This window comes from Eulemur rufifrons, chromosome 18 (assembly GCF_041146395.1).
Source record: "Eulemur rufifrons isolate Redbay chromosome 18, OSU_ERuf_1, whole genome shotgun sequence".
Classification (NCBI taxonomy): domain Eukaryota; kingdom Metazoa; phylum Chordata; class Mammalia; order Primates; family Lemuridae; genus Eulemur; species Eulemur rufifrons.
Window position 1 is genome coordinate 40,715,981 of NC_091000.1, and position 27,154 is coordinate 40,743,134.

At 33.1% G+C, this 27,154-nt stretch overlaps 1 protein-coding gene across 2 annotated transcripts in view; it reads left to right on the forward strand.

Moving 5' to 3' along the window:
- GLRB (glycine receptor beta) overlaps positions 1-26,800 on the forward strand; it is a 64,294-nt gene extending 37,494 nt beyond the window's left edge. Inside the window, exons 5-10 of one of the 2 annotated variants that reach the window (XM_069493344.1) lie at positions 568-797; positions 916-998; positions 2,579-2,719; positions 7,619-7,771; positions 16,220-16,512; positions 25,079-26,800. In XM_069493344.1, the coding sequence (XP_069349445.1) occupies positions 568-797; positions 916-998; positions 2,579-2,719; positions 7,619-7,771; positions 16,220-16,512; positions 25,079-25,375 (1,197 nt within the window). In that variant the 3' untranslated portion in view covers positions 25,376-26,800. The remainder of the gene's footprint in view (positions 1-567; positions 798-915; positions 999-2,578; positions 2,720-7,618; positions 7,772-16,219; positions 16,513-25,078) is intronic. The other variant, XM_069493345.1, reaches the window with a different exon arrangement.
- Positions 26,801-27,154: the final 354 nt, after the last annotated feature.

A 27,154-nucleotide genomic window follows, 5' to 3' on the forward strand; every position in this document is an offset into this window, starting at 1 on the left:
TCAAACTCTCTCTATATAGTCATTTACATGTGTAAGTAGTCAAGGATAGTTTTTCTTTTACCTTCACAAGAATGTATGTGCATGTGTGTGCGTGTGTGTTCGTGTGTGTGTGTTTATGTATGTATGTAACTTTTTTGTAGTGTGCTACTTAGTAAAAGACAAATAGAAATAGTTACCTTTGCTTCTTATCTATTCTAAAATAAATTTTATTCTTTTTTGGGGAGAAATGATGGTAATATTTATCAGTTCTCATGCTTTTGTGATATTGTCACCTAACCAACTGGAATAATTGGTGTTTGTATAAATGTAAAGCAATTATCCATAAGGTTATATTCTGACATCAGAGCTAGCAAGTTCTATGGAATGTCTGTAAGGTAATTAGATAGAGACAAAGTCTTTTCATGCTGTTAATGAAGCTCTCATTTAGTGACTGAGCTGTAGTAATCCTGGTTGATGTTGGAAAAGCAAAAATATTTGTGTTGCTAATTATTAAGACCCTTTTTATTCTGGGGCTGAATAAAAATAGCAGTAAACATACACATGCACACATATATGTTTTTTTTCCAGGACTATAGAGTTAACATCTTCCTGAGACAAAAATGGAATGATCCCAGGCTGAAGCTTCCTAGTGATTTTAGGGGCTCAGATGCCCTGACAGTGGATCCCACGATGTATAAGTGTTTGTGGAAACCTGACTTATTTTTTGCAAATGAAAAAAGTGCCAATTTTCATGATGTAACCCAGGAAAATATCCTCCTCTTTATTTTTCGGGATGGAGATGTTCTTGTTAGCATGAGGTACTGTTTTATAATTAATATTTGTATATTTTTTGTATATTTATGTTTTCCTTTTAAAGCCAGTGGATCACAGAGAATTATATTAAATGATTTCTAAGACCCTTGTTTCTGCTTTCAGGTTATCTATTACTCTTTCATGCCCTTTGGACTTGACTTTGTTTCCCATGGATACACAACGTTGCAAGATGCAACTCGAGAGCTGTATGTAAATGAGAACATAAATAACTATGGAAATAAAATGTTTAAAATTTCTGAGCAGTACATTCTACTGATATCTTAGATAACAGTGGTAAAACTAATGCTTTTGATTACAAATAGTCATTAGAATAGTCTATTTAGAGAGATTATAGTTATTCTTTTTCTATATTAATTTGTCTTAAGATAGATAAATCCTTTTTTTACTCATCTGATTTGTGTTCACTCAATGTAGGTATACATTTCTAACTTATTCCGATTGCTACCCTCATTTGAATTAGTAATATAGGCAAGGTAAAAGACAAAATGATTTCCTAAGTTAAATAAATTTTCTGACATTAAAACCACATTTTCATAGAAGAAAATTTGGAAAAAATTGAAAAATATTCTATAAATCCAACCAAACCTTCATTTTTTATTAAAGACATTAAAAACATTTACAAATTAGATGGTCTGTGTTTCTATGATCAATATATTTTTTTCAGTTTGTAAAAGATATACTAGGTGTATTAATTGATATTATTATTTATCTATAAAATATATTAATTAATTTACTATTATGCTTATCTTTTGAAAATAAAAGTAGGACATCAACCTTAAAAAATTAACACTAATGTTGTAAGGAATATTTAGCTTGAATAACTATATAAGATGACCTATTTCTTCAGAGCAAAGAATAATACCCTTGTAAAATATATTGCATATGCTTGCTAAATTATATGCTTAAAGTTACTTCAGCGTTATTTGTTGATTTTTAAAAAATGTACTGAAGTAGATCCCAAATCTTAGCAAATATTTATTGCTTTCTAACTCTATTGTAAAATGAGATTTTGCAATATAAATGTATATATATACACGTGGTTTTGTATGTGTTATATATCTACATAGGCCTGTGTGTCAATATGTATTTGTATTCCAACTGTGTATTACATTTTCATTCCATTACTGGATGCACTAAAGTATAGCTTTAAAAAATACATGCACTCTAGCGTTCAATGGTACACTACTGTATGCTGTGAAACCTCTTGAATTGTAGCCACATTACCTAAGCCCAAAATGTGTACTTCTGGATGCTGAAATGATGCTGTAATCATGTCCATTAGAGGGATTGTTTTATAGTCCTTCTGTGGTGATGCAACTTCTTCAGGGAAGTTTGCTGTGATTTCTTCAAAAAAATTGTTTTAATGCTTACGTTTCTTTAGAAAATAACAGGTAATTATTCCATGACTGTAAATGTATACATCCAGAAAGCTTTCAACACTTATTTATTACCTTTTTATGGATGACAGTAAAGAATTCTGACATAGAGAAATGAATAACTATAGTATATGATGCCCTAGGACTTTAAATATTTGCAATATGCTGATTATTTTTGCTTGTTCTTTAAGATGATTATCTGATTATCTGTAACTGTTATGCTAATAAGTAGGGGCCATAGATTTTACCTTTTTACATTTTTAACCACAATTTAATATGGGAAGATCCTGTTTTCTTAACTTTGCTATGTTTAATATGTGGACTGTTAATATATTAAAGAGCATTGATAACTATATTTAAACTAACATATTTATTTATTTTTGTCATAGTTGGTTATACAACTGATGATTTACGGTTCATCTGGCAGTCAGGGGATCCTGTTCAGTTAGAAAAAATTGCCTTGCCTCAATTTGATATTAAAAAGGAGGATATTGAATATGGCAACTGTACGAAATACTATAAAGGCACTGGTAAGTAATAATCTCTAAATTAAATAAAACTAAATCCTATTTCAGAGATTCATTTTAATTAATGTATGCTAAGGGAAGAGTAGAAGAAAACTAGCTAAAAAAATAAGGTTAGTAAAAGTAGTTTATCGTTATATTCGTATGTTTAAGTTTTTCACAGAATGACATTTCACTAAATTTTTTTGAACTTTTAATAACTGGATAGATATGCTTTTCTTTATGTAATTCTGGTAGTATAGAAGTTTTCAATTTTTTATTTTAGTAATGCAAACTGTCCCAGGCAGTGGTTTTCTTAGATGTTGCCAAAAAATTCTACTTTGGACAAGATTCCATTTGGGGCTAACCATTTAGATATGAACAATATAATCCATTTATATTCACTCATTGTCTTTTGGGTAGTTTTTAGATTGTGTTGGCTTATATTCTTAGTTTTAAAAAGCATTGATCTTTGTGCTATGCAGGAAGCAATAACAGTGTGAAATAATTGGAAAATATTCCCTGTACGGTCTTCTTGGCCTAGGTCATGGAACGGCCAATTATGAAAAGCACACAAATTAAACTCATTCATTAAATTACATTGAGCTTTTGCAAAAAATACAGTACTCACGACTCAATGCTGTCATAATATGATTAGTGTTCAGCTTTTCAGTCTCTCCTGGTAGTTATTGGTTATTGAGGTTTTAGATATTGAATATAGTGTTATTTCACTTAGCAATATAAATAAGAAGATCATTGAATTTTGATCATTATGTCAATAGTAGTAATCAGTTGATCTTGTAAATTATCACACAATTCTAATTCTGTCTCAGGAAGTAAATCATGACAAAAGATATCTAAGAATAAATATAATTAAAGTTTAACTTTATTGCAACATTTATGTTGAATTGCAATAATGAAATGTATATGGTATAATTGTGTAGAATTTAGAGAGATCAGATGTTTCAGCTAGAATGCTGCCATCGTGACATCATCAATGGCAAAATATAGTTTAAAACATTCCCATGATATTAAAATAAGAGATAGAATGATTGCATATTTACAGTGTTGTAATAAAGACAACACTAGGCAACTTGGGTATAAAATTTGTATAAGCATCTCTTGTTGACTTTGAAATACATTAACAGATTATATTAATATTTATATATAAGTAGTCCTTTCTCTTAGAGCTTATAGTATATTAGGACAAGAAAGATAATCAAATATATTGCTAAACAATTCTCAAGTTTCTTAAAATAAAAATAGAGAGCTCTTAAAAATTTGGCCATCAAAGTATTCAATGAACAGATCATAGGTACATAGATTGTTAGATATGGCAGTGATCTTACTGATAATTCTGAGCCAGCTCCTTCACTTAACACATAAAATAACTGAAATGCAGAGTGACTAAATGACTTACTGAATGTCACCAGGCAAGTTAGTGTCAGCCATGGGACTGGGACTAAGCATAGTATTCTTTCTCCCATCTGTACTCCTTCAAATTAAGAAGACTACAGTTTTTAGGGATGTTTATAACTCATCTAATAATGAAAAGAATAATCTTGAAAGCCAAGAAAAATCCTTTTGGGATTGTTGTGTAAGAAGACATTTAGTAGACACCTTTTTGAATTCTTACTATACTGGGCATTATTTTAAGTGTTTGCAGGAATTATATAATTTAATCCTCACAACAATCCTATGAGTTAAGTACCTTTATTATATCTATTGTACACATTAGGCTAATGGAGCAAAGAGGTTTGCCCAAAGTCAGACTGTTTCTAAGTGATGTGCTGAGATAGTGAGTCTGACATTACTATACTACCTGTGTACTCCTGTTGTACTTTGAAAATAGTTACCTGCATCCAGATTATATGCTTAACATTTAAGAATGAATAGTGTCTAAATTGTTTTGAGAAATATGAAAGAGACCCTATTGAAGATTTAAACTTCATCCAGAGGTGAAAATAAAATTAGCAATTTTATTTGTAATTTTAGGTAATAGCATAAAGTTATGTAATAGCATTGAAAATCCTGGGGGGGGGGTGGGTTCTTTTTTTTTTTTTTTTTACATATAAGCCCTACTTTTAAAAATCTCCATTTGGGGACTCGGTAGTAAATAAAAGACAGGTCCTTGCTCTTCAGAGAGCCATTATCCAATGTGGTAAACAAGTAAACAAAGTAAATGTAGTTCATTTAATTCTTAGAAGGAAATAAAATGTGCCATGGTAGAGAGAATTTGGGGTATTACTCAAGAGTTATGAGCTTTTTTGTGTGGTATTTTTTGAGTCTTAAATAAGTCACTGAAATCTCATTAGCTACAGAAAACAACAACAAAAAAACTTTTGGCTAACAACATTTTTTGGCACTTACAATGTTTCTGGTAATTCATAGCATTTATATGAATCACACATATGAATATAAGTGAAATATATTTTAATGTTTAAATAATATTTAGAAATCTATTTAGAAAAATAAGACATTAAAAATATATGGAATGCTTAACAATGTAGAATGGTGGGAAAGAATATATATATATATAAGCAATATATATAAAATGATATATTTTCTTTAATTTGTACAGAAATAATGACAGCGTTAACTTTGTTAAAATTATGCTTTTTCATGATTGTAGAAATAGCAAAGGTGGAGAAACATATAGGAAAACAAGTATACAAAAATACTTAAATTGGATGCCTGAGTGAATAATGAAATAAAACTTCACAGGAAATAGAAAGTAAATTGAATTTGCCCAATGAACGTTTATATCAATTAGCTGCCCACCTGCCTCTCATAAATGTAGCAGGGCTAGGAAAAGATCAAAAAAGATCAAGAAATGTTTCTCATAAAAGTTTATGGAGCAAATCACTATAATATCCAAGCATGTATTTTACTGCTAAATGCATCCAAGTCTCATGAAGCTCCCCTAGTGGATGCCTTCATCAAAGGGACATGGTGGAAACTTGCTTCAGAACACAGGACTCACGTTACTCTCTGGCTGTCATTTAAACATAGTGAGATGGAATGCAAAATTGCATTTTACAGTGTGCTACTTTATACTAAATTGTTATAATATTTGTGAAAACCAAGGCTACCTAAAAATATATAATATGTTGAGAAATACATTTCATGTGCACTAGGTGAAGATAAAATTACCTTGAATAAGTGATGCTATCACAAAGCAAGGTACTTCAGAATCACTTTTAGGAAATAGTGTGAGCCTTATAATTATAGCAGTTGTACTTATGAAAGATTATATTTTCAAAATATTATGCATGATTGTTAATTAGAAACATATGTTCTTGTTTGTTCAAGCAGGAAGTTAAGATGAATGGTGGGAAACAGAAAAGGGAGGGACATTTTTCATTGTTTTTTTGTACCTTTTTAAAACCTATGAATGATTTAATATATTGCCTAGTTTTGATGGAATTAAAAATTTAGAAAGAAACACTCCGCATTTCTTTGATATAATCTGGAAGCTTTTGGCATAATTAGAATTTACTTCAGTTCAAATCAATGAATTATTTTTGTTACATATCAGCTCTACCATCTTTCTAACCTCTCAGAAGTAACAATGACTATAATTCATATTGGAAAAAGGATGGATTTCTAATCTAACTTATTTGTTAGAGGATGTAAATAGCCATTCTTTTATTTAACATTTATTAAGACCCTATTGTGTGCAAGTACTGAGTGAGGTGTTACTAATGCATAAATATGAAGATTATCTTAGTGTCAGAAGTATGTATAGTGCTCCCAATTAGGAAGACTAGATAAATATTATTTTTTAAACTATAAAATAGTAAATAGTAACATTATTCTTTCCCCCATAATTGTTTCATTTATTCACTGTTCATTTGTTTCACTATTTTGGAAAGAATTATGTACTGTGTAAATTGAAAACAATTGGAGATATTTTAACTTTTTGGTATTTTCGTATAACCTTACTTTTGTTAAATGGTAAATGACATTCTTATCTGAATTAGCTATTTTAGGCATAATATATTACATTTAAATTACTAACTGAAAGGACCAAAACCTTTAACATATAATCTCAAACATCTGGAAATATGTCTTTTATTTGAGAGCAGTGCTGTGAGAATATTTGTGCCACTAATTTTCTTTGTCAAGGCAGAAAAAGCTATTATGAGGCCGCCAGAATTTGTAATTAATTTGGAGGACTAGCTGATGTCATGGCCACTTTAGAATTAGGGTGTAAAGCAATTTTTGCATTTGTCTGAGTATGTGAAAATGAAAGTTCTTTCCTTCAATTGAGTACATTTGAGGGCTGTGGTGGAGGAGGGAAGAAAATTGAGAGGAACATCAGATATTTGCACGTTACAACCTTTTATGTACATTGACTGAAAACATTTATTTCTTATCCTTGCTAATGTTTACTTCTAATACTTTCTTAATTTTGTAATGTTTAACTGTACATAAGCATTATTGTGGACTGCCATCCTTTCTAGACAAGAGGTGGTACGTGTGGCTAAAAAATTACCCTGACAACATGCAGTCCAGGAGTGTTTCTTTTTAGACTTGTTCTGCTTTGATTTACTGCTGCCAGTATGACTCCTTTAGATCATTTGCCCTGAGAGTACCCACGGGTAAGGGAAAGTTCAACCCTATTGCAAATTTTCTGAACAAAGATGGAAAAGCCTAGACACTGACATCGTGGAGCAGCATGTGGGATCCATTTCTCAATGACATAATGAAGTTGTGAAAGGTCAGGTGAAACTGGTTCCATATCACCCTTTTAGATCACATAGATTATATATCTTTAAAGAAAAAAAAACCTTTTCTTGAGGAGTTTGCTTTGAGAAGTTGCCTCCACCAGAGGTGACTTAGCCATATATATACAGGCACATTGTTGATTTTTGCAGTTGTATGTGGGTGAGAACCTTACACCTTTAATGTGTTTGTTTGAAGGCTACTACACCTGTGTGGAAGTCATCTTCACCCTGAGGAGACAGGTCGGGTTTTACATGATGGGCGTCTATGCCCCGACCCTGCTCATTGTCGTTCTTTCTTGGCTTTCCTTCTGGATCAACCCGGATGCCAGCGCTGCCAGAGTGCCCCTGGGTAAAGTGTTCCATGCATCTCTCTCACGTCAGGAATATGTTCTGTCTTTATCTAACTCACTGTATGATCAACTACTTTGAAACAATGCGTTTTAGAATTGATGGCAACCTATGTTATTATTTTTTAGGCTTTCTTTAAAACTTGATATTGAACTTGATTTTCTCAATGTTTACACACTCTGTCATTAAGCTAAGTTTTTCTTTTCGCGTCCTCAGGAAATTTTAAGCAGTTAATCTACTTTTTCTGTCATAAAATAATTATTAATAAGTGCTTCTCACAGATAACTAAAGTCTAAAATCTTCAGTAGTGTCAAAGTTGAAAGCAAATAACTATTTTTATGGAAATCTTTCTAAACAGTAGTATATACTACCCCATACTTGTATGGTCAAGGAATAGTAAAATAATTTATTTTTAAAAATATGCGGCATCATTTTCTTAAGCACTGATTATTGTGTGATATATCACAGGGGTGGCAGGAGAGAGTCCGGGCTGGTTGTCTCCCTGGGACGCTCGTGCTCTCCAGTTTGTTATTTTGAATCTTCTATGACATAGAAACACCATTAGCCAGTCTTGTGAAAATCATGTCTGTATAAGGATGAAAACAGCTTTGAGGAAATAAGCAAGAGCCATTCCTGTGGGTGAAGTGAATAAACTTCAAAATATGGACATTGTAACAAGTTTTGACTGTTTTGCATGTTTTTAAATTCTTTATTACAGTGTGTGTGTATGTGTTTGTGTTTTCTGAATATCACCTGTAACTCATGTAAGTAAAGCTATGATGGATCTCATCTCTCAGTGAGTAATTGGTTACTACGTGTAATTTTTTTCTTCCATCAAGAAGGCCTTGTGCAAATTACCTCCTGACTTGTTGAAGGAATTAAATGAAATACATATCTTAAAGAGTAGGAAATCAGGAAAGAAGCAATGGAAATGATAATTTTATCTAAGAAATTTGGGGTTTATCTCTGATAAAAATAATGAAGACCAAATCTGTATCTTAATAACCAAAAATGTGGGAAATTTCATCCTAAGGGTTATGTATCAGCGATGAAGACAATGACAACTGATAGATTAATTAATTCTTTTAGTGGATGAAAATTAACTATGCCTTATATTGTACTGTATAAAACTCCCAAAAACTGGATTTAGAAATACCCTGCATTTTCTCCAAAATAATCATTAATAATCATTTTTGTTTATTGGAAGTATCTTATGTTCATGTAGGGATATAAATGTCAGGCTTCCAAGAATACTCTGGAGACATCTCAATCTCTGACATATCCTTAAAGGAATTTTCTCTTGAATCTCCATTCACTGCAGGACTTCTGATACGAAGTTCCTGAGCTGCCACCTTACGTCTGGAGAGCTGTTGTATGGGGCAGAAGTGTTTCATTTATTTCAGAAAATTATGAGGGCACAAACATTTTGGTTACAGTTTATATCTTTGCCTCACCCAAGTGAGGATTAGAGGCAAGCCCTTCCCCTCTACAATGCTCACCGTGTCCATTAGTAGTGAGTTTACCCCCCACCAATCCCCTAATCCCTGGAGAATATTACTACCGTGTGAGCACCGTAGTGTTGATCAGTTAGTGCCAGTTTGATGGCGAGTACATGTGGAGGCTATTCCTCCGATCTTGTGATGCCTCACTGTGGATAATGGGCTCAAGCTCTATCCAGGAAAATATAAGAGGTGCTATAGATCACTGTCATTTCTTATAATTGAGTAATATCCCATTGTATACATATACCAAATTTTAATAATCCACTCATGAATTGATGGGCACTTGGGTTGTTTCCACATCCTTGCAATAGTGAATTGTGCTGCCATAAACATTCGGGTGCAGATGCCTTTATTATAGAATGTCTTTTGCTCTTTTGGGTAGATGCCTAACAGTGCTATTGCTGGATCGAATGGTACTTCTATTTTTAGTTCTCTGAGGTATCTCCAAATTCTTTTCTACAGAGGCTGCACCAATTTGCAGTCCCACCAGCAGTGTAAGAGTGTTCCCATCCCTCCACATCCTCACCAACATTTATTGTTTTGGGATTTTTTGATAGAGGCCCATCTCCCTGGGGTTAGGTGATATCTCATTGTGATTTTGATTTGTATTTCTCTAATGATTAGGGATGTTGAGCATTTTTTTAGATGTTTGCTGGCCATTATTCTGTCTTCTTTTGAAAAGTTTCTGTTCATTTCCTTTGCCCATTTACTGATGGGGTTGATTTTTTTCTTGTTGATTTTTTTAATTTCTACATAGATTCTTGTTATCAGCCCTTTCTCAGATGTGTAGAAAGCAAATATTTTCTCCCATTCTGTAGGCTGTCTATTCGCTCTAATGATAGTTTCCTTGGCTGTGCAAAAGCTTTTTAATTTGATCAGATCCCATTTATTTATTTTTGTTGCTGTGGTGATTGCTTTGGGGGTCTTCTTCAAAAATTCTTTGCCTAGGCCGATGTCTGAAAGGGTCTTCCCAACATCTTCTTCTAGAATTCTTAAGGTTTCATGTCTTAGGTTTAAGTCTGTTATCCATCTTGAAGTGTTTAATGGGTGAAAGTCAGTCTCTAGAGTCAACGTGGGTTTGAATTCTAGCCCCGGGCTTACTGGCTGTGACAACTGGGACAACAGATTTAACTTCTTTAAACATAACTCTGCTGAAATATCAAGAGGGATGATATCTCCCTGAGGTAACTGGGAAGACTGAGAAAATGAGTGCAAAGCTCATATTATGCATTCAGGAGTTAAAATATGCTGCATTTATATATTGCTCTCCAATTTGCAAAGCACTTTTTACATATTTTGATTCATTCAACAAGTATTTATTCTGTGCTATGTGCTAGGTGCTATTCAAGAAGATGGGGATGTAGTCAACAAAATAAACAGCTAATAAATAGTTAATAAAGAAATGGAGGAGTTGAAGATATGGGTCATGAACGTCTAGGAAGGAGTGGGCCGGAACAGTGATCATCAAGTGCTGCGTTCCTGACGAGGGAGCACGCTTGGGTGTTTGGGAACAATGAGGCCAGCGTGGCCGGTGCAGAGTTAGTTGAAGGGAGATGAGTGAGATGATGTCAGAAAGATAACATACCACCTCTGAAAGCATGCTGATGATTTTGGCTTTTATTCAGAGTGCAGTATGAAGCCCCTAAAGGCTTTTGATCATGATCTAACTTAAATTTTAGCCAGGTCTGTTTGCCTACTTTGTTGAGAATAGACTGACATGGGGCAATGGTGGAAGCAAGAAAAGCAGTTAGGAAGCTATTGCAGTAATCCAGGTAAATAATCCTGGTTTGGCCAGGGGAGGGGGCTATAGTGCAGGTGCTGATAAATGTTCAAAGATGGATCTAATGAGGATGGAGATAAAAGATATATCTGTAGATGCATTACCTGTCAGATTTAAGAAAGTAGAGTCAAGGTTCAAGGTTTTTTTTGATGAAAAGCTATAAAGATGAAATTGATATTAACTGATATGGGAAAAGCTGCAAGTAGAGTGGGTTTGCAAAGGCAGGTAGACAGGGAGCTTTGTTTTAACCCTATTATTAAGTTTGAAGTGTCTGTTACATGGAGATATTAGGCAGTTGGATGTACAAGTCTAGGGTTTGTTGGAGAGTTTAGGGCTAGAGTAAGAATGTAAGATTTTTCAGAATATAGATGGTCTCTAAAGCAATGAGACTGAAGGAGTCACAGGGGAGTGGGTATCGGTAGAGAAGTCTATTTACGAGAGGACTGAGAAAAATGAGGAACAACCATTATGGTGTGATTTCCTAGAGATCAAGTGGAGAAAGTGTTTCTAGGTGAAGGCAGCAATCAACCAACTGCTCATAGGTCAAGTAAGTTTAGGGCTAAAGATTGCCATTAGTTTAAACAAACTGCGGAAATCATTGGTGTGCATGACACAGACAGTTTCCATGTAGTGAGGAGAAGGGGGGAGCCTGGTTGGAGTGGCTTCAAGGGAGAAGAGAAGGGGACGAACTAGAGACATTCAGTATAAACAACTCATTGGAGATTGTTAGCTGTAAATGCAAAAGGAATGGGGAAATAGCTGGGGTGGGAATAGGAGTTGAGAAGGTTTTTCCTTTTGTTGAGGTAGACAAAATCATAGCATGTGTGTTTTTGACGGGAGACGACCAGTGGTGAAGGAAAAATTGAGAGATGGAAAAAGTGGAAGAGCAGTGTCCCTGAGAAAGTGAGAGGGGATGAGATCCAAGACATGGAGAGATTGGCCTTTGCTGGGAACAAAATGTGTTTGTCTCAGGGATCAGCAAACTCCTATAAAAGGCCAGGCAGTAAATATTCAAGGTTTGTGGGCCATATAGTTTCTGTCACACCATCAAACTCTGCTGTCGTAATGCTGAAGCAGCCATAAACAATATGTAACTGAGTGGGTGTGGATGTGTTCCAATAAAATTTTATTTATAAAAATAGATGGTGGGCCAGATTGGGCCATAGCTCATCCCTGGTGCATAGGATCAGGAGAGAAGGCAGAGTAAGTATAATATATGGGAACGGAGAGGAAGGTGGGTAGATATTTAAACATTTATGTGGCCTGCCTTCTCTTATTTGGTGAATTATATCACTTGATTCTAGATGTTAGATGAGTTTTGTTTATAGTACTCCCTTTTCCTTTTAATGTCTGGCTGTAGTGATGTCCCATCTTTCGTTCCTGATATTGTTAAATTCTTTTTTTTTCTAGATCACTCTAGCTAAAGGCTTTTTATTTTATAGATATTTTCTTCAAAGCACTAGCTTTTAGTTTTCATTTCATTAATTTTCTCTATTTGTTTATTTTCTTTTTTATTGATTTTAGTTCTTAAGTTTATTATTTCCTTTCTACTTACTTTGGTTTTAGGTTGATTGCTCTTTGAATGCTTAAAGTGGGACTCAGACAATTGATTTTAGATCTTTCTTCTTTTCTAACATGAGCATTTGGAGTCATAAATTTCCCTGTAAGCATTGTTTTAGCTTCCATGCACAAATACTGGTATATTATATTTTCATCTTTCAGTTAAAATATATTTTCTAATTTCCCTTGTGATTTCTTCTTTGGCTCATGGATTCTTTAGAAATGTATTTAGAGTTTTTCTAGGTAGCTGAATATGATTGCTTTCTAATTTAATTCCATTTTTTGTCAGAGAATATATGCTCTTTGATATCAATCCTTTTATGTTTGTTGAGACCTTTTTTTTAATATCCCAGCCTAGCATATGCCTCCTGGTAACCCCATCATGAGCATTTACAATGCATATTTGTCATTGTTGGGTGCTGTACTGTGTAAATACCATTACAGTCAAGTTGGTTGATAGTGCTGTTGAAATCTTTCATCTAGTTACTATTATTGTTATTGTTGAGAGGTATTAAAATCTCCAACTATAATTATAGCATTATGCTGCAGGTATTTCAAAGGTCTGTTATTAGACCTACACATTTCTAATTTTATCTAAAAAGAAAACAGAAATCATACTATTGACTCAGATTAAGTTTCAGGATATGGAGTTGATATAGCCATTTTGACTCAGCATATCTTTTCTTTTTCTACTTTTCCCCCCTGCATTCTTCCAAAGGATTGAAAAACAAAACCGTCTGCCAATCTCTTTCTGTTATGGCCCACAGTTTCTATTTCCTAAAAGTTAGGAGAAAACATATAGCATAAAGTAATTACTTTACTCTCAACTCATTTTGCTTTTTTAAAAAATTAGTTCTGTATTCTACTTTCATTTTTCTACCTTTGTCTTTTTTTGGTTCACTTTTTACATTGTTAACAAGCATCAAAGTTTCCCCTTTGAATTTTAGTTAACAACTCTTGTCTTAAGTTATTTCTCTAAGTATGGAAGTATCTGTGCAAGTAACTATGGAAGTAACTATGGAGTAAATTATACTGCAGCACTTCTTTTTCCTGGTACATAAGATATTTTAGTTGTTGCTAAAGGGAATATATTTTTTAACAAATAACTTTCAATTATAAATATAAAAAGATTAATAATTAAGGTCACAATTCCTTTTCATTTTAATGTCCTTTGACTAAAAAGTTATGAAATGACAATATGCTAAGATAATTTAGCAGCACTTCTGAATGAATTTTCTACTATCTCTACTTTCTCTACTTTCCATTTCTTTTCCTTTCCCTTTTTTTACCCGTCCTTCTTTCCTTCCTTCCTTTTGTTTTCTTTTGTTTTCCTAGTTTTTGATTTTTCTCTTTTCACCAGTATACTGCTAGTGTATGTACTGTTAAGGAATCTTTCTGTAGATTCTTCCTCTGAGATTAGTTGGGCAAGAAATCTCTGGATATTACACAATCATATATCTTGAATAATTGAGATGATTTTATTACTATAAAATTCTGACTGCACATTGATGAATGAAATAACATTAACGTTGAATTGTTTATGGAACATTTCGTTCAATTGAACCTCTTTATATAGCTTATTTGTTAATAATTTAATTTATATTATTTTCTAGCTTTAACTTTTCGTAGAACTTTAAGACTCTACATCTATTTGTAAGAATTAATATCAATTTTATGACATTTTCCCTGATTTGAAATCCAGGCTTGATTTATTTTTATACTATGGAGGAAGTATTCTGACAAATGACGTTCATATAATTTTAACATGTTTTTGAAATATTATACCAAGAAGTCTTAGAATTTATTAAAAAGGAACATGGAAATTTATTAAGAAAATAATATTAACATTATAAAAATCTATACTTTTATGAATGATAGATTTACATTTCTTTCTATTGGTTTATAATTTATTAAAATTTAGACAGAATTTTACTATGCACAACTTAATAATGAATTAATCTCATTTGAAGGCTATTTGTGATAATGCTAAAATATTTGTCCAAAGTAATATTATTTGCTCAGATTTCTTATTTTAGGGTAGAAAAAGCAAATGGGTATTTCCTATTATAATATGATTTCCCGAGGATAAGGCACATGGTGCATGTTCACCTTCCTCTCCTCCTTAACTTAATCTATTTCTATTCTTTTGTCCTTGGAATGATAAAAAATCTTGATGGAAATGACTGTCATTGTTTTTAACTTAATGTCTAGAATTCTAAGTACCCTCCTTTCCCTCCAAAATCTATGAGTCTCGTGTCTCTCTTTTTAAAGATAGTCCCTTCATCTGTTTCTTTGATCCCCTTTTCTGACACCCAAACATATTTACCTCATGAAGTCCTCCCTCTTTTCCACATGACCTTCATCTGAATGATATTGGCTAATCTTTCCTTTTCAAAAAGTTCTTGCAGATTTGCAGGTGCACTACACCATGTCAAGATCATGGTGTTTTATGTCTTGGCCTTTATCTAACCCTTCAATATTTTCCTGCCAAAGTCACCAGCTTTTCTATACTCCCCTTTTCCCATCTTTCATGGAGATTGTTCCAGTCATCCTGCTCAAAACTTTGTCTTAATCTTTTCCTTCCTTCTTGAGTCAGTAACCATGTCTTTTCAAATGTTTACTCTAAAATCCTTTCACTTTGATCCTATTATAATCTAGGCCTTCATTTCCTTATGCTTTGTTTCCCAAACTCTACTGTATTTTCTTTTTCTATCTATTTGGTATATCCATAGCAGAGTAATATTACTGAAACACTTTTTTGATGTAATGTAATTTGATGTGATGCCATTTCTCTCCTCTACATTTAAAGTTTCTTAATATTCTCTACCAAACATGGTATTAAATCCATTATAGGACTTGGAAGGCCTTCTGTAATAATCCCTTCTCCTGAAAATATGATGGAAGGGAGAAAAGAAAGAAAGGAGATTGGGAGGAAGCGTGGCAAGTGGGAAGAGAAAGAGAGAGAAATTATTGAAATTCTTCTTTGGAGATTTACAGTTACTTTACCTAAATTGATATATAATATGTTAGTTTTCAGCTGGAATTCCTTTCCTTGAAAAGCTGGAATCATTTGTTTTCCCTGAAATAATCAGGAACGTTCTCTACTTTGTCTTCTCTACTAGATTTTTTTTTTCTTATTGTGAACCTTATCAGAAAATTACTTTCTATGTTCTATTCTTATTCTGATTTAGTTGTTCATAGGGCATTAATTTAGCTCTGTAAGCTGAACTCTATCTAAAACAAAGCTGAAAAATAAAATACATAGTTCTCTGTAATCAGTGAGCTCTGTGGCTTCCTCAAAGATACTATAGAAGAGTTTTAGACATCTTTAATTTAAAACAGATCCAAATTGTGTTTTCACACCTTGGTCTATTTCTATTTTATTTTATTTTTTAAAGGCTAAGCATTTATCAACATCTCCAATCATAATCAATAAATCCCTAGATAAAAGTATGTACTGATTATTTCTTCTAGTCTTTGAGCTTTAAAGAGACCCGATAAATTGTTCATGGTCCATTGAAAGTTACCGGAGAGGGATTTAGTTAAAAGTGATGATTGCAGAACATTTTATAAAAAGCAACTTTAGTTCCTATTTCTGTTTCTATAGGTATCTTCTCAGTCCTCAGCTTGGCCTCTGAGTGCACCACCCTTGCTGCTGAGCTCCCCAAAGTGTCCTACGTGAAGGCTCTCGATGTTTGGCTCATCGCTTGCCTTCTCTTCGGGTTTGCCTCACTGGTGGAGTATGCCGTTGTCCAGGTGATGTTGAACAACCCCAAAAGGGTTGAAGCAGAAAAAGCCAGAATTGCTAAGGCTGAGCAAGCAGATGGGAAAGGTGGAAGCGTGGCTAAAAAGAATACTGTGAACGGTACAGGGACTCCTGTTCATATTAGCACTTTGCAGGTAAGAATGAGATTATTCAACAAGATGATTTCCCACGTCTTTTCGACAGCGTCAGGAGAGGGATGCTTTTGTGAGTGTGTAAAGGTGTGATGGAATTGGCATTCACCTGTATTTCTCTCACAGATGAAAAGGAACTGATCACAACACACTTTTTGAAAAAATGTGCTGTTTAGAAAACATTCAAAATACTTAGGTCAAATACCACTTAGGTGCTGGACAAGTACACCACATATATTTTTTAGATACAAAAGCAAATGAACCATTCTTATATGGGGCTACCTGTGGCCTTTCTCTCTCTCTCTCTCTCTCTCTCTTTTTTTTTTTTTCTTTTTAAGTCATTTATACTCATTTTCTAAGCCTGAAGCCAAGACGCTCTGCAAATCCTTGGCTGCTATCTTCGGGGAGCCTTCTTTAGGCCTTGTAACTTTTTATGCCCTTCCTGAAGAATAAGGAAAAAATATTTAATGTAGAGCTATCATGGCCTTAAAGAAGTTTTATCTTTGATATATGTTCTTCATCCTTTTACTTCTAACTTGCTTATATCATTATGTTTGAAGTGAGTTTCTTGTAGACCAACATAGAGTTGGTGCATGGTTTTTAATTTACTCTTTCAGTCTCTTATGTTTGATTGATATATTCAGCTCACTTTGATTTAATGTAGTCATTGATATATTAGGATATCAGTCTATGTTTTTATTTCTGTTGTCTGTTCTGTTTTTGCTTCTCATTTTCTTTTTTCTGCTTTCATTGTGGATTACTTGAGCATTTTTTAGAATTTCATTTTGAGCTTTCTGCAATGTTTTTAAGTGTATCTCTTTGTATAACTTCTTTAGTGGTTGGCCTAGATATTATATTGTGCATGTATAACTTATCATGGTCTGTGACTTTCATCATTTTATCAGTTTATGTAATGTGTAAAAACATTACCTCCTTTTCTATCCTTTTCCTTGCTTCTGTTTATAATTGTCTTAAATAATTTTTTCTACATATACTTAGAACCACATTATAATATTTGCATCACTATCAAATATAATTTAGGAGACTCAAGAGCAGAAAAGAAGCTTATTGTATATTTTTACTTAACTGTGTTCTTTCTTTTATCCTGATATTCCGAGATTATGTCTTTTATTATTTTCTGTTTAGAGAATTTCTTTATCCATTATTTTGGATAGGTCTACTGGTGACAGATTCTTTTAGTTTCCGTTTATCTGAGAATGTCTTGATTTTTCCTTCATTCCTGAGGGATATTTTCTTTGGGTCTAGGATTGTGGGATGACAGTTTATTTCTTTTCGCACTAAAAAAGTATAGGTTCATGTCCTTCTGGCCTCAATGGCTTCTAATTAGAACTAATCATTCTATAATAATTGTCTTTCCCCTATAAGTAGAGTGTCATGTGACTCTGTATACTTTCAAAAATATTTTTTGGTCTTTAGTGATCAGAAGTTTAATTATGATGTGTCTTGTGTGAATTTCTTTGGCTTAATCTTGTTTGGAATTTGTTCAGATTTTTGAAAATGTAGGTTTACGTCTCTTGCCAAATTTGGAAAGTGTTTTGCTATTATTTCTTTGTGTACTTTTTCAGACTTGCCCTCTTTCTCCTCTTTTTCCAAACTCCAATAACACAAATGTTCGATCTGTTGTTATATAAGCATCCCTGCATATCTTCAAGGGATTGGCTTCTGGACCCTCTGTGGATACCAACATCTGCAGATGCTCAAGTCCCTTATGTAAAATGATATAGTATTTGCATATAACCTACACACATCCTCTTGTATACTTTAAATCATCTCTAGATTACTTATATTATCTAATACAATGTAAATGCTATGTAAATGTTATACTTTATTGCTAGGTTATATTATTTTTTATTGTTATTTTTTGCTTTTTAAAAAAATCTTTGATCTACTGTTGGTTGAATCTGTGGATGTGGAGGCTGCAGACGTGGAGGGCTGACTGCAGTTTGACATCCCTGGGGCTCAGTTCATTTGTTTTTCCAGTTTTTTTCTCTCTGTTATTCATATTGAATAATATCTTCTGTTGTATCTTCCAGGTCACTGATTCCTTTGCCCCCTCCACTTTCCTGTTGATCACATCCTTAAGCTTTGTAGTTTGGTTATTGTATTTTTCAGTTCTAAAGTTGCCATTTGATATGTATTTATATTCTCATATATTTATTTTTGCTGAGAGTTTGCATTTTCTTACTGAAGCATTCTATTTTTTTCATTTGTTTCAAGCATGCTTATAATTGGTCATTGAAGAATTTTTATCATGCATGCTTTAATGTCTTTCTCAGATTTTTCAGACTGTGTTAATTCTAATACCTGGGCATCTCGGGACTGACATCTCTTGATTGTTCTTTTGTAATTCAGTTTGAGATCTTTCCCAGTTCTTTGTATGAATGATTTTTTTATTGAAAGCTGGACCTTTTTTTTTTTTTTTTTTCATATTATATTAGGAGACTGTGAGTTTTGTTTAAACCTGTTTTAGTTGGCTTTCTCTGACTCTGTTCTGCCAGGGAAGGAATGGTGCTGCCTCATTACTGCCAGGTAGCCGTGCAAGTCCAGGTTCCCCACTCAGTGAAGGTGGGGCTCCTTGTTACACTGGGTGGGATTGGGAGTTCCCAGTTCCCCATGTGGTCTCTACCAGCACAGCAGGGGAGGTGCCCTCATGACCACTTGGTAGTGGTCCAGGCTCTCACAGCCTCCTGTGATGTCACCCCAATGTGGAAGAGGAGGAGCATCTTGTTATTGCTGAGTGTGGGTGGAGGTCCATGCTCCCTACGTGGTTTCCACTGACACTGCGGCAGAGATTGTGGCCAAGTTATTGGTCTACAAAGATGGAAGTCCTGGCTCCCCATTTGGCTTTCTCTGACACCACCTCAGTGGGGATGTGGGAGTGCTACATAATGCTTCTTGAAAGTGGAGGCTCATCTCCTCCCTCCGGCTTTGCCGGCATGTGGGGTGGGCTCACAGTTTTTTTCTGTAGTATTTGGCTGGATTAAAGAAGCTATTATCTAAAAACATTATTGCTGGACTGCCCCTTACTTTGTCCTCTAGCTAGACAGAGCAGGATATACCTGGGGCTTTTTTCGTCTGCATCCAATTGGCATTTCTAGTTGCCAGCTACTTCAGCTCTAAATCTGGGATATATGAGGCAAAAAGGAAACACAGAAACTCTCTACCATGTGGCTTCTTGGGTCCTGAGGTCCCCAGCTGATCTGCCTGTTTTTTTCTACCTTTCATAGTCTTCTTATGCTTTTTGCTTGTTTTTTTTTTTTTTTTTTATATATAATGTCCAGAGTTTTTTCCCTGACCTTAACAGGAGGAATAGGAAAAGTGTGTCTACTCCATGTTCTTGGAAGCAGAAGTCCTCTATGATTTTCAAGGCCTCAGTATTCTCATTGTACCTATACCCTGCCTACATACTCTGATAATTATTAATGAATAGGTATATCAATGGGCTACTCTTGACACTTTTCTTAAAATTATAACTGCTCTATCTACTGGGCCATTTCAGACTTATTGTAATCCTGTACTGGGCAAACACCCTTTCAGAGAAATTATGATTCCCTTTTCCAACATTTTACTTGCATCTCTGTTACCACCAAAGTCTAAGAAGCTAAATAGTAGCTACAAGAGGTAGAGGCCTACTTAAGGACATGCTTTAGCACATCAGGGAACTGGTATTGGAGGCATACTGTATGTGAGAAATTTGCTTCTCCTAAATAATAAACATATACTTATTTCTCCATGCCAAAAATTGAAAGACTAGCTGAGTCTTACATTACATGGAGAGGTCACTGTCTGTTTTTTTTGATACTATCTACCTACCCCACCTTTTGTATCTCCCTCTCTTTACCGATTCCTAACATTTCCAGCCCACTAATCCCCTCTAACTTGAACCCTGGTTAAGAGATCTGGACTCAGAAAACACGGATGTTCAGAGAACAGGTGGTTGATTTCAGTAATGCCATGACCAGCTTCATTCTCTAGTGTGTAGTGCAGCCTCAATAACCACAGAAATTCTCTCTGTGCAAGTGATCTTGATATCTTAATATAGTCCATCAAGTGGGATATTGATGGAAGGATACTAATTAAATCAGGTTTTTGGAGCATATTAAGGTTATTCATGAACATGTATATAAAAGAGAAGAGGATCCATGAGATACTAAACCCAATTATATTATTTTAAATTTATCTTTCAAGTACTAAAGTAATTACCTAATGAATAAAAGTTAAACACATTTAAGAACATCTGTGTTTTAATTCTCTATGTTTTTAGCTGCTAATGGAAACACACTTTGATTGGATTCTTAAACTGCTATGACATTTTGCTATAAAGTCAAAGAGGGATGCTTAGAAAGTTAAGAGTTGGCAGAAATTTTAATCTTTAGAAATAAATATAAATTACTCTTATTCCTTATGGGACAAAATATGCTTTCCAAAATAAACATGGTACCCATAAAATATTTACATCCTGAGACAGGCTTCAAAACAATGATATGAGTTCAGAAATTACATATATCAAATGTATAACTTGATACATTCATAAGATTGTTACATATTGAAACATGAAAGAAAATATAAAAATTGAAAATTTTAAATTGTTGTCTTTTTAATTCAGTGGTTTTGCATTGAAAAATATAATTACATACTTTTGCCCAGTAATTTCAGATGAGATGTCATTATTTTTAGACAGAATACCAGTAATAATTAATGGAAGCAATGAAATTTGGATTGTATAAAACTTTTGAAGCTGATTTATAAAATAATATTATGTTTGCTAAGGAAAAGAATGATAAAAAGGTATAAAATGATAAATGAGGCCAGGCGTGGTGGCTCATACCTGTATTTCTAGCAGTTTGGTAGGCTGGGGTGGGAGGATCACTTGAGCCCAGCCTGAGCAACATGGTGAGACCCCATCTCTAAAAAAACATAGAAAAATTAGCTGGGTATGGTGGCGCGTGCCTATAGTCCCAGCTACTCACCTGGCAGAAGAATCATTTGAGCCTAAGAGCTTGAGATTGCAGTGAACTATGATAATGCTGCTGCACTCTAGCCTGGATGACAGAGTAAGACCCTATTCCCCCTGCCCCCGGTAAATGATAAATGATAATTTAATCTAATTTTTAGTATAAGCTTTTCATAATTTGTGGCCTGAATGCAAGAATATGTCATTATACATAAAAAATTGGGATTTTTTTTCCCCCTAAAGGTGGGGCTTTCTCAACTATTCCAATGTTTTGGTCACTAATTTGTTTGTTAATTCACATATTCCTTTTTTTATTCAATGAAACAGTTGAGGACCTACTGTTGTTAACATCACCCTATTCCCAACACCTAGTATGTGTCATACATGAAGACTTTATGAATAAGAGACAAAATAGTATCCATGTCCACAATTTTGAATAAATTAAAAAACAAAAGCTGTTGTTCCTGTGTGAATGAGACTTTTTTTTATGGTAATGGTATGTTTTTTAAAATAAGTATTGATTTAAATTTGGTAAAATAGATACAAATTATTCCCTCTGACCATACTTTTATTGTCTGTACAAGATACCATTATCTTCATGAAATCATGCCTAAATCTCCTGACCAAGAACTATTGCATAAAGTTATTTGTTTTTAAATGTGTGTGGATTCAAACTTAAAAGAACCACGAAGAAAATCTTAGAGGCTGAAGTCTGCAGCATTAGGAAATTTTTAACTGCATCATTTTTTATTCTTGACAGTTTCATTATCACACTATCTCATTTTTGTTATCAGTAATTTTCAGAAGTGACAGAAGTTTATATGATGAAAGTAAATGAGACCCATATTCATAATAATGAATAATTGAGAAATTATTAATTGTAGGTTAATATAGCCAAATTCGCTTTTAAGAATGTGCGTTAAGTAGGGTCACTGCCTTGTTTATAAGCAGTTCATTTCATCCTTTTCATGTGATATTACAACTGTTTAAAACAGTATTTATATTATAAACTCTTTTGTACTTTTATGTATATATTTGGTATGATAATAAGGTGTAGAGAGTCTTAACTAAAAAAGAAAGTCATGTTTATGTAAAATCTGTGATAAATGGGACAAAAGACACTGGCCAACTAGTTAATGAATCATGACCTATTTAAGAAACTCTGAGTACTTCTCAGTAGGGAACCTAATCTCACTCCTTACTCAGTTGTGTCATATCATTAACAATTACTTATGTAGTAGAACTTCTCTTCACCCGCCCCACACACATTTTGAATACAAGAATCTTCAAATACATCTCTGAGAGAGGTTTGAATAAATTAAATGGCTAAAAACTTAATATAACCAATTTATGCTTTTTGGAGCGCTTTTTTTTAATGTTGTTGCTTTAACATTGACGAAATTATTTTTCCCTTACTGACATGTTGACTATATTTAAATAATCTCTATGAGAAAACATAACATTCTATATGTACAGTTTAACTGTATAGATAGAATTCCAAAATAATTATGAAGTTGCTAAAAATTGAAGAATATGTTTATATAGATAAAATAGATTAGAAAATTTAAAATATTTATGTGTGACTTAGGTTATAATAGCATATAAGTCTGGCCATTTGTTTAGTTATTTGCAGATACTAAAACTACACCTAACGCCATGTAAAAACATGACTTATAGTAGATACATTTCTATAGTTAATACTTTTGATTTTATTTGTAAAAACTCAATATAAGTGATAAGAAGTCATGTTTTCTAAGTCTATAGGCAGAGGCTAGAGTACTACTTTGTTTTTATAAGTATGAACTTTTCAGAAAGATGAGCTTCCGGTTCCTTAATCCTCATTCCTCTTTATCAACAAATATTTATGTATTTCTTCTGCAATATATTTACATAAACATCTTTTAAAAAATTTCTTACTCAATAGCATTTTACAAATATATATATGTATGTGGTATAAAGTATATAATAATAAAGCCAACATTTGTATACTAGCTTAAAATTATAACATCAATGCATGTTCATAATTGGAAAAAAATGGAAATAATCTAAATGTATAATGAGAGAAAGATGTGTAAATGCATCTGAACTTGCTTTTTCACTTAATGTACTTGAGTCCCTTTGTGGTCCACCTCTGAGCACCGTCTTCTGCCCCTTGTCCAGAAAATATATATTAGTGTTTGTTCAGATTAAGGGTAGTCTCCTGGTACCTCAAGTGCTGCTGGGAAATAATTTGATTTACTTATTATATTAGGTATAGTTTTTTTTTGTCCCAGCCATAATCTAGTAAATGTAAATAGAATCTAAGAATTAGTCAATATATTTATTATACTAATAAAGCAAAAACTATAATAACTATCATGTACTAACAATATACAATGACATGGTTTCCTCTTTCAGTAAAATCTTAGTAAATGTTCACTTAGTAAATAGTGAAGGTTCCAAAGGTGAATCACAAAACTCACTACTAAGAATAGTGAGAAAACTAAGCAAGGGAGTCAAGCGCTCACCCTCTCTGTGCCTTTTGTAATATCCCTGCTATTCTAAGGCATTGGGGGTTGACCTATACCTCTCTAATCTTTCTAAGAGCATTTCTAATTGCTAGAGAGAGTTCAATATGAAATATGGCTGTCACTATCCGCAAGAGATTGGCTCTAGTACCCACTGTGAATATCAAAATCCCATGCATACCAACGGCCCCCACAGTCAGCCCTGTGGAACCTGTGGATATGAAAAGTTGGCCTTCCATGTCCACGAGTTTTGCAAATACCGTATTTCTGGATTTGGTTGCAGATGCAGAACTGTGGATGTGGAGGGCCAATTGTATTTATTGAAAAAAATCTACAGATATTAAAGTGGGTCCTCACAGTTCAAACCCATGTTGTTCAAGGATTAACTATGATTATTTTATATCTTATAGGTAATTTATTCAAAATTAATAATTCAGAAATTAATAACTTAATAATGTCTGTAGCATATGGTCTAGCTGAGGAATACATAACTTCTTTGTATTCCCTGTGCGTGTTTGGTTAATTCAACTTCAGCCACATTAGGAATGCTTGTCATGAGTAAATATGTGGTTCATGATGATTACAACCATCTTTTAGTTCGTATTTGTGAATGTGGTTTAGGGACACAGTTTCTCTCATTTGAGAGATAAATGCCTCAGGCATTTATAAACCACCCTATTTGGAAATAGGATATATAGGGAAGTCAAAGATTAGAAGTCCAAAAAGTGTCTATAATCCAAACTTTGTAGTAATATCGTCTCTGTCATGGTTAAATATTGGAGCAAGTATGGATGTTTATTTATTAATCTTGTAACTGAGAACTCTCACAAGCCTAGTAGCACCTAAAATAAATGTTGACTTACCATAAAATAACTAATCAAAAGTTTATTCCATGACATAAGCCTGGTAATTTAGGCAACATTTTAGAGCTGTAAATATTCAGGCAATCAGTTGACTGTTATCTCTTTGTGGCATAAACAAATATTCTCTTGTGGAAATTAGCAATTTTTAAAATATCTTCTTGAAGAGATTTGTTTTATAAATATGAAAATTCTAAATACATTTTGTCATTAATTTTTATTCTCAGGTTGGTGAGACTAGATGCAAAAAGGTTTGTACTTCTAAGTCTGATCTGAGATCGAATGATTTCAGCATTGTTGGAAGCTTACCAAGAGATTTTGAATTATCCAATTATGACTGCTATGGAAAACCCATTGAAGTCAACAATGGACTTGGGAAATCTCAGACAAAGAACAACAAGAAGCCTCCCCCTGCCAAACCCGTTATTCCAACAGCAGCAAAGAGAATTGATCTTTATGCCAGAGCATTGTTTCCTTTCTGCTTTCTGTTCTTCAATGTTATATATTGGTCTATATATTTATGATAAATTTTTTCCATTTGTATAAAATCAAATTCCATTTCATTGTGACCAAACCCACTTACAAATGCCAATCTGTGAAAATTTTTGCATTTTCATAGCAATATATTGCACTTTGGATGCCACTGGATTGTAAAAAAAAAAAAATGTGACACCTTTATTTTGAATGGCAGCATGATTATATAATGTCTGTGCTCTAACAATGATGTATATATGTATAATGAACATATTGCTTTAGGAATAAATGAAAGATAAATATACTACATAATATAAATGCAAACAGCACTCTTCAGTTAATATAAACTGCAAATATTTCAGATAATTCTGATAATAAAATGATATGCACGCTGAATCCTGTTATGGTCAACATTCTAATATATGTAGTATTTCAAATTTCCTTCCTTGTAACTTTCAAAGAAAGCCATCTTATTGTATAATTTTAGAAGGTATTATCACAGATTATGCAAAATTGTATTACATATTGTTTAAACTTTGTAAGTAGAAATATATCCATTATAATTATTCAGGCTCTATGGAAAAACGAAGTTCAAAAATTATGAATTTGTAAAATCAACTCATTTTAAAGTGTACTTGTGTTGTCAAAATGTCAGATAATGATTCACAGTAAGTGTTTTTGAAACAAAGGGAAACCTGGACTTATGTAAAAGCATACTGAATTCTGCCTTCTGATAAAATAAAAAATAAATAAAGGATAGATGCATTGATTAAATATTTAGGATAAAAGAAATTCTACTTAATCCAGCTTAAAACCTAAATATATCTCCATGGATTTCATTTGTTGATACAGAGTACACAAAAACATTGTGCCTTAAAAACAGTCATACATATTTTAAATTGGAATGCAGTAATAGACATGTGATTTTACATCATTTTTAAGAAGCCAAAAATAAGTATTCTATTACTAGAAGTAGCTTGGGTTTGAAATATACCCATAATCATTAAAGGATTTTAACGTATTTATTTTATTAAAATGCTTACACATTTTTGCTTAAATTAAAAATGTTTTCTGAATCAATTTATTTTTTATTTACTTGAATATTTTGGGATTTGATACAAAATATTTAAAGATTAAGTAGATAATATCTGTGTTTATGTTAGACTTCACTTCTACTTGTCTTTTCTTTCTTGCTAAAAGTCTAGACATCTGAGATTTAGTTACTTTGATCTTGTTCCAACCTGAAAGGAAGCAGTAAGTCTCATTTTATGAGACCTCCCATTTCCTAATAATATCACATCCAATGCACCTTTTTATTTATGCCATAACTGAAATTGAACTATCAGTAATTCACATAACATAAACATAATACAAAAGAAGTATGTTTACATTATTTGGAGAGTTTTGTGGCAGCTGAGAGCTTGTGTGGCCAATTCAATAATAAAATGTATTAAAATATTATTTATTCAAATTGCCATAAGTAATTAAATGCTATTCAATTTATTGAAGACTTTAATTTCTAAAAGATTCTCACTGATCATTAATTTTTTTAATGTAATATAATCTAATCCTCTGTAGTCCTTCAAACACCTTCTAGTTGCAAAAGCATAACTATCTGAATAATTTTAAAATGCTGCAAGTAACCCTATTGATGGACTTCAATATCCTACTAAGACCCCGGGCAGTGGCATTTTAATGGAACTGTGGTAGAAAAAAAAATGTCTTGAGTAGGGCTTAAATCATTTACAGTTTTTATTTGTAATAATTACACTTGCTTATAGTCTATTTTTTATTTTGAAAATTTCATTCATGTTAGGGAGTTGGATCTA